General features: G+C 35.0%; 1 protein-coding gene across 1 annotated transcript; it reads left to right on the plus strand.

Annotated features, from left to right (window-relative positions):
* Positions 1-216: 216 nt before the first annotated feature.
* On the plus strand, positions 217-1,697 carry LOC119085000 (astacin-like metalloprotease toxin 5). Its single transcript, XM_037195172.1, has 4 exons — positions 217-369; positions 425-669; positions 734-1,069; positions 1,372-1,697. Exons 1-4 carry the CDS (start codon positions 264-266, stop codon positions 1,459-1,461), a joined length of 777 nt encoding a protein of 258 aa, XP_037051067.1. The 5' UTR covers positions 217-263; the 3' UTR covers positions 1,462-1,697.
* Positions 1,698-9,208: the final 7,511 nt, after the last annotated feature.

Below are 9,208 nucleotides of genomic sequence, written 5' to 3' on the forward strand. Positions count from 1 at the left end.
AAAACATGTCGAATTTCACTTTTCTCTCCCTGTAAATTCATTATTGATAGAATAGTTGAGTCACATGAAATTACTGTGCAGACTCTTCAATGCAATGACCATAACGCAAATGTTGCAGCAACTGTGATCGAACATTAGGCAACCCCAAGTTCAATGCTATCTGATTGCTGGCATGACTAATGAAGATAACACGATGTCGTTAAGTATATAAATGGATGGCAGTAATTGCACTAGCAAAGTACTATCGTTACAGCAGTTGAACTATGCATTTTAGAGTGAAACTTGTTGTAGCAGCTTTGACTGCTTCGATAAACGTTATATTAGCCGGTCCATTGTACAGTGCCGATGGTGTATTTCCATCCGGAAACGGTACGTAGTATTCAGTTCGACAAAATATAAGTTACTAAGTTGCGTTTGTTAGCAGATTTTGTTGAGAATTGCGAAATTATCGAAACTCAATTCGCGAATGAGGACTTGAATTCAAAGCGAACGGGGCTAATACACACTATGTACAGATGGCCAAATAACACGGTTGTGTATAACATGGACAGTCCTCCATTTGAACGATCTGAGATAGATCTGGTGGAACGCTCCCTGAAAGCCATTGAGGACGTAACATGCGTTAAATTTGTGAAACGAACCGATGAGGATTACTTTGTTAATCTGACTGTAAGCAATTCCAATCCAGACGGTGCACGCAACGAAAATAATTTGCCGATGTTGGTTTTTGAAGGCTAACAGTGGATGCTCATCTCAGGTTGGATACCAAACGAAATTTCAGAATGGACCGCAAATATTGAATTTGAGTAGACAGGGCTGTTTGTACACAGGTACAATCATTCATGAATTCTTGCACACTCTGGGATTCTATCACTCCCAGTCTGCACCAAATCGAGACAACTATGTTACGATCAATTGGGAAAACATTCAGAAAGGGAAAGAGAATAATTTCGTCAAGTACGGAGCGAACAGTGTTACCGATTTCGACATCGAGTATGACTTGCTTAGCATTATGCATTACGGTGCATTCTATTTTTCAGCGAATCTGGAACCGACAATTGTACCGCACGTAAGATAAAATGAATTTTAGGGTATACGAAGACATTCTTCAAGTAATGTCAATCGAATTTGTGTCTAAATTTGCTTCAACTGCTTTGTCAGCTGGTCCACTCATACAACGCCTAAACTGTATTACCTCTGTATTCATGTGATTTTAAAACCAGTAGAAACCTGTATGAGTGCACCAGCTGATAATACAGCAGGCACAAAGTAGGACACAAATTCGGTTGACATTAACTGCAGAAATTCAAGGAATTGTTAGGAAACAGTGTCCGACGTGTCTTCTGTATTTCTTCTTGCTTTTCTTTGTAGGATTCTGCATTTAAGGAGCTGATTGGACAAAGAAAAGGGCTTAGTGAAAAAGATATCGCTCGGATCAATAAGATGTATAATTGCAACTAAATCCACAGGTCAGGTCAGGGTTGACCTGAAATAGAAATTGACTTTGACCTGACCTGAGTTTTCAGGTCATGACCCGTAATAACCCGAAATGACCTGAAATTGAATTTCCGAAAAAATCAAAGTCGTTAATCCGAAATACAGTTTAGTAATTACAAAAAATTAATCGTTTAACTCGACGTTCGTTATAATTCCCTTTTCAATTGCCTCAGTCGCATGAGTCGTGATTTCTTGTCCTTTCAAACAACATCAGTTCCTGCATAACTTGATAATTCGGCTGGAGCTGATATTCTAACGCTGACGAGATGTTCCATCGAGCCAGAAATCATTCAAGCTTCACTATCAACATCTTCTATTTTTACTCGCATAATTGCCATTGCAATGTAGAGACTTTTGATTATTGTCTGTGGTTGTTGACGTTATAATTTACCACACAGACCAACAGATTAGAGTTAAGTGATTAGAGTGCAAGTTCTGAAATGTATACTCAGATAGTGGGCATGTACTTTGGAATAATAAGTTAGCGCATAGGTGGGCCCTGAGCCGACAATATTCACCTTTCCGGGGCAGTTATCTAACCAATTTTTCGGTAATACAGAGCGAACTTATCCGGTCACATTCGGCCTTCCCATCGTTTCAAAAGGCCATACAGCTCTAGTACGACATTACCAGGATGGTCATATTCCAGATTTTCAAAACGTTTCGATTTTGATGTCAGAACCGAATGAGTTTAAGAGAAGAATTCTCGAATCGCTGTGCATTTTGACTAACGACTCAGTTAATTTCAGACGTGATACCGATAGCATAAGCAAAGTGTACCACAATCTGTTGGACATTCGTTTTTCCGATTAAGTTTTTTGTGTTTTTCAATTAAGTTTTTTGAAAGAATTTTTGCGCAAAAAGTAATTTTGTATTTTGACAAAGTGTTGTTCCATAACACTGATTTTTTCTGTTTTCGATGACACTTTTTGACGTGTCTGTTCTCATAAATTTCTTTCGTTTTTGATCTCTCTAAAGAGAAGTTCGAGTAGCTTATTTCTTGTCGTTGTTTAAGGACATTCTTTGTTATAAGTTTTACGTTACGAGCAGCAAAATTAGAAATAAGTTTTTTCTTTGTTAATTTTGCAGAATTCGTATATGCCCTGATGAAGCTATTAAATATTAGCGAAACGTTGGCATGATAGAAAAAACGTGTTTTTACTTTGACCAGTAGATTAATTTAACATATCCAAAACACCGGATCCCAATATTTACACTTGGTCAATTCAACATAGAACCTCATACATCTTCGGTTCAAAATATTACTTACCATCGAAACTTGTCCTAATTGGCTTTTTATTGCGGGTAAAAATAAAAAAAAAATTACGCGCAAATCCGTCAATTGAAAAAGTCATTTGAGCACGGCTAGCGATGGACATTTATGTGTCTTACCAGACGGCTGTCATCTGTTATCAAAAACGACAGCAATAATAAACGACAAGATATGACTAATGAAGCCTTATATAGCAAAAATCATGTTCAAAACAAACGAAGTAAAAGATTTCTGAAATCAATGTATGAAAATCTTTGATCAAATGAAGTAATAGTTAATTGCATGCCGTATGTGACAGGTTAATTCTTGCTAGCATCGGCGAGAAGTTGAAGAAGCTACACATTCATGGCCAAAGGTTCCCCGCGTTGCAGAATATGTTACCGAGTGGTTGTAAATTTTCGTTAATGTCGTTTGAGATGTCAAATGAGTTGTCACTTTCACAAAGCTAACCACAATGTTACATAAATTTAAATGGAGCTGTCATTGTTTGAGGTTAGCTTTGTGAAATTGACCACTCATTTGACACTATTTTGATAGAAGGAACCGTTATTTGACACTGATCTATAGTATGAGATGTTGATGACGATCTCGACGACACGTCATGCATCAACTATTTTTTTTCTTTGCTTCCAAATTTTTGTTGATTAAATTTTGTTAATTTTTGGTGAAAGAAAATCGTGGCTACTGTAAGCCTATAAAAAGTTTATTTTAAAAAGTTCTATGATTTGTGTACAAACACATTAATATCAAGATGATGAATGAAGCCATCGATCCACTTAGTTTGCCTTTTATTTATTCCATTGACTATACTGTGTCCTACTGATCTTTCATTCAAAAATTGAATCATTTGTGAGATAGAACCAAATCGGTTGCTGTTTACATAGTAATATTCCCGGGTGAAAATGAAGGTCTCGAAAGTTCGGAATTTGTGGTCTCACATTTACATGAAATATGATGTATTTTTAGGAAATTATTTTAAAACAAAATATGAATATTCACTCAGCACTTGTCGTTTGTATTACAGTTGGGAATAGAAGTTTTTACAAGTTCGCATTCGAGAGACATTCCTTAAAAGAAAAAAAAATTGCTCACAATAATGTCATCCGTCATAACACTTGCACTGCTCCTAGCCTAGCACGAACACTCATTTTCCACCATCAAAACATCTCCAAATTTTTAAACACGATCGCATGTTTGGTGTGTTCTTATTTACACCAAGAAATCACGACTCCTGTCGTTACTAAAGAAATATTTCTTATTTTCCTGTTAGAAGCAGAGCTGTGCTTCCGTCGGTCGTTTAACCTGTTGCAGACGACAAAAGCATATGACCAGTGTTATTGTCGGGTCTCGAATTCGAGAAATTTCAAGAAATTCCAGAAAATTTAAGAAATTCGAGAAACTTCGAGAAATTCAAGAAACTTCGAGAAACTAATTTCTCGAGTTTCTTGAAGTTTCTCGAATTTCTCGAATTCGAGAAATTTTAAGAAATTCCAGAAAATTCGAGAAAATTCAAGAAATTAGTTTCCAAAAAGTAGGCCCTGGTGTTAACATTTCTATGCAGGACACTGCAGGACATATTATTGTGAATTTTTTTTTACCGAAAATTACCGAAATTTATCTAAATTTGCTGAAAGAACCTTACCACTTAAATGTCAATTTTTGGCCTACACATTCTCAAAATCGATTTTCTAACCGTGAAGCCGTGATGGCACATTTTTGGCCAAATGGAGACAAAGGTTGATCATGCTGTCTTCCACATTATTCTCGATTTAGCCAAAAATGTACCATCATGGCTTCACGCGGTTAAAAATCGATTTTAAGAATGTGTAGGCCAAAAATTGACATTTAAGTAGTAAGAGTCTTTACCGAAAGAGATTTCCGGTATATTTCGGTAAACTTTCGTTAAATCTGGACAAATTTCAGTAAACTCATCGTAAGATTTTATTTTCATTCTATTCGTTCCACTTGCATTCCATCACATAGAAGTAGGGCTTGTCCTTACAACAAACGTAATTCTAAACGTGAGTGAAACGACTCTCTAGACTACGCTTTTGAGGACAACATGTAGAACGATGTAGGTCGAAGAAAGAAACGAAACATACGAAAAGTAAAACCTGATGATGAGTTCAGTTTAAAATTTCCCCTTAAGAAGAAAGAATGTTCAAAGACGATTGAAGTACAATAAGATCATCTATTTACTCTCATATTTTTTTGTTACAATGTTACATTTTTGTCTGGATTTATTCTTCTATTTTTTTTTGTCATAAATTTCTTGTTTTTTTTTTTTGTTTTTAGACGGCTTAGGTTTATATTATTTACAATATCTGGACTTTATTATGGAAATTGTTTTGCTTTTAAATTTAAATTTGGAACCATTTTATCGATCATACAGTCGATGACAAGTCACTATTGTCTGGTAAAAGAGAACGCATATATTTTATGTGACAATTTATAGTTCTTAATTATATTATTGAAGAGAAACGAAAAACACACTCTCTCTCTCTCTCTCTCTCTTTACAATAAGAATTATATATCAGTCGGAATAATTACGGAAAACTTAAACACTAGCGAACAGTGAAAACATGAAGCAAAGTTTGCAAGATGAAGAAGCATTTAGAAACAAACGGTATAGTTATGGCTAGAAATTTTAATAAAATTATTTCAAAGAAATTATTTATCTCTGTTTGTACAAATCTATAAGGTAAAATTTACAAAACGCCTTAAGGTCTAAACACAAAATTGAATGGCATAGTAAGTAGTATGTAATAGCAACCTCGCTAACAATCGAACACAAAAGACTTTAGCTAAATCCTTGGACATCGTTTTACACCAAACAGATTACTATCAAGGGGAAGTACATTCATTCAGCTTGGAGCAAGAAATCAGGGACAGCTAGTCACAACAACGACTGTTTTTGAATATCAATTCTGAAAATTTTTGAAAATCCCGCAAATTTCTGATCCTGCTCCTCCATCCACTTAGATAGAGTAGGACGCTTTCTGCACTAAATATTTAATTTCGAAAAATTCCACAGAATCGTTGAAATTTTGCTGCTAGCCGTCGTGAATGTCCTAACATACCTTAACCTAGGCAATAAGTCTGTGGATTCCAAATGGAAAGCAACTGATGCATCTAATTCGCTGGCAACAATAAAAGTCTCGAAAGTTCGAAAAAGTCAAGATCTCAATATTCTATGTTGTCTTTTCAAACTTTAGTACACGTTTTTCGAACTCTGGAGACTTTTATTTTAATCCGGACTAAAGGTAAACGCTGTGAACACACTTTTAGTGAAATCTATGGTAATGAGAAAATTAATGGATTATATGCGGGGAGGAATGTTCCATTGTTAATAGGTCCTATCATCTATAGTTAAGTACAAAAATATTTTCTTTCTATGTCTAATTGTATCGGACGATTTATTACAGATTTATAGGGCGGTAGGATTCAGCAATTCAATTCAACAAATTCTGCAGCGTATCAGTTTTATGTTCTTTGATCAAATTTTGATTTCGTTAAATATTGTCGCGATCAAAAGCTTTCTTCAATAGCTCGCGGAACTACAAGAAAATCCAACCTGACGAAAATTTCGTATTTTTCTCAAGTTACTGCACACAACTGTACGCAACGCGAGTGTGACAGAAGTATTCTTTTTCTTTGGCCTTTTCCAACTGTTTTGAAAGTTTCAACTTGCGAAAGCTACGCAATTTTGATGATTCAAATGAACTGATCGACCAAGTTGCGTAGCTTTCGCTAGTTGGACATTTCAAAACAATGGGAAAAAAGGCCTGAAAACAAAAAAATTTTATGTCAAGCTCGCGTTGCTATGTGTATCTACAGTTAGATTTCTTAGTGCCAAGTGTTTGCTATAGATTTCTTTGCGAGCTCTCTACTTCTACACTTGCTTTTTTTTCGAAAGAAAAATTCAACTTGACGCAATTTTCGTTAAGTTGAATTTTCTTGTATAAAAAAACTAAGTGTTCAAGAAGCTGACAGTTCCATGAAGTTCCCTATTAGATAAGTGCCGATCATATGTTTTGAATGGATTCTCTTCTCTTTACGAGTTAAAACTTACTAAAATTCGAAATCAAGTGTCCCTCTAAACAACATAAGAACGGATAATCACTCGATTTGGATTCGGATTTGACAGATTTTTCCTTAGAAGCGTTCTTGTGATTCAAAGTGATTAGACCTGAAGAAACAAAACAAAAAACTAATTTCGAATGATGTTACTCTGATCAAATCGCACAGTCTTTTGTATTCGACGAGGAGGTGGCTGTTTAAACTGAACAATCTAGTCGTTCGGTTTTTCTTCTTGGAATCGGTTTTAATTTTTCTTTTATTGCACAAAAATTTGTTTCCTTATTTACTGGTAATTATGGTAGTCTGTTTAAGTTAACTCCTACTTTCGTAGAGAAAAAACTTTTTTTAATTTTTGGACGAATTTAAGGTTTTCTTAGAAAAATATTTTCAAAAATTTTCCATTTTCTCAATTTTTTTCGTTTTTTTATCAAAATAGTCTGCAATAAATTGTATTCTCGAAAATACTACCATCTGAAAATGGTCAAATTAAAACTTCAAATTATTAAGTAAAAAAACTAAAATGCTTAACTCTCTACGTTTTCAATATTTTTCATCATTTATGTTAAAAACTAAATCACAGCTGTAATTACTAAATAAAACAAACAAAAAGAAAAAAAAATCAATTTATACTATAACGTAACGACATCTAACAACTAAATATTTTTGTTTTGTTAAAAAAAAGTAAAATTTGTCTTTCTACGCATTTAATAAGTGAATTTGAAAAATAATAATAAAATAAATTAACATCCGCGAAACGAAAATTCATTTCTTTTTCGTAAACAAAATACTATTTGAATTCCAGTGGATACTATTGTGTTGCACTAAACGTAATTAATTAAATAATAGAATTAATAGACATCAGGTCATCAGGGCAATTTATAAGAATTTAGCTGCGGATTCATATGTCACGATTCGATTGAAATCTTTAGAATAAAACACGGAATTGGGAAGCATTTACCGGATAGGTTTTAACGGAGGACACAGAATGTTCAGACAGAGCTGTTGCCAGAATATATCCATCTCATGGTAGCAAATTGGTGCATGGGAATAACAGATAAAGACGCAATTTTAGTGCAAGTGCCAGTGGCAGAACAGTTGTTCCAGAAAGTTATGGGGATGAAATATCGTTACTACTGTTATTCACAGAGAGGTCAAGATTGTCCTGTTTCAACGACATGAGTATCGACGACTTTCTGAAAAAAGCAGTGAGTTCCTGAAGAACCTTCGACTACTCGTCTTTTTGTCAGAAACTGGGTGTTCCTTCAGATAGTTGTCGATACTCATGTCATCGAATTTTCAGGACAATGAGTTCAAGTGTTTATTGGCCATTCCATGGATTAATACATGATAGTTGTAAGACACAATTCGTAAGGTAAAATACATTTCATTTAATGACTAACACGATTAAGTGTGTCACATCGATGAGAAACCAAGTCATGGTGGAAATAGAGGTGGTTGTGGTATCAAAATTAAAGTTTTTTGTTGAAAGTTAAGTGAACTTACTTTACAAGCCATAGATAGAGCCGTAGGATTCGGGCGATGCCCGAAGACTTTTCGATTTTCTGTATGTTGGAAGGGAATTTTAGAAATGTTCGTCATTCGACGCCCGAACGACTTTTAGGAGCCAGTCTGACCCTGCTGGTTCCACACGAGACATTTGGAATTAAAGAATAATAATTTTTCAAATTGCTGTGGTAATACCATCATTTTGATACCAACTTGGATTCTCTGATATGCGAGGCGCAGAAAACAGAGCTACCTTGGTATGGTGCAAAAATGAATTCACTCAATGAGCCCATGCCACAATAATAGCACAAGTCTCGATCTGTGAACCGAAGTGGAACGGAAAATACATGAACTCGTTGTGTAGTGGAAGAAGTGTTTGCTGTCGGCGCACAACCCGTCTTTTATGTCGAATTACGTTTGTTAGGTCCTTAGATGGATAACTTCTGATATATCAGCTCTGTACTCGGAATTAAAAATATTAGTTGGTAGGACACGGACGACAAGAGACATGCATGATTGTGTCAATATTTTCATTAAGCGAACCAAGGCATCGAACATTGATTTCTTCTCGTTTTTTTTAATAAATTGGATCTAATTTTAGAAAGCAGCTGCGTATTATGCTCCCAAAGTGTTGGTCATAGATTAGTTTCTAAACGAACCAGTCGGAGGGGGCATAGAATAGTATAATAATTGATCGTTGGGATGAGTTTGCTTAAATGCCCAAATAAGTCGATCGAACACAATCATGCAATGTTCCGTATACGTTTGAAGAGATGCTGAGACAGCAAATGATAAAAATGTTAATTCATCTCATTAATTACTCTAAGGTATTATCAGGCACTGAATTTTTGT

This window comes from Bradysia coprophila, unplaced genomic scaffold (genome assembly GCF_014529535.1).
Source record: "Bradysia coprophila strain Holo2 unplaced genomic scaffold, BU_Bcop_v1 contig_94, whole genome shotgun sequence".
Taxonomy (NCBI): domain Eukaryota; kingdom Metazoa; phylum Arthropoda; class Insecta; order Diptera; family Sciaridae; genus Bradysia; species Bradysia coprophila.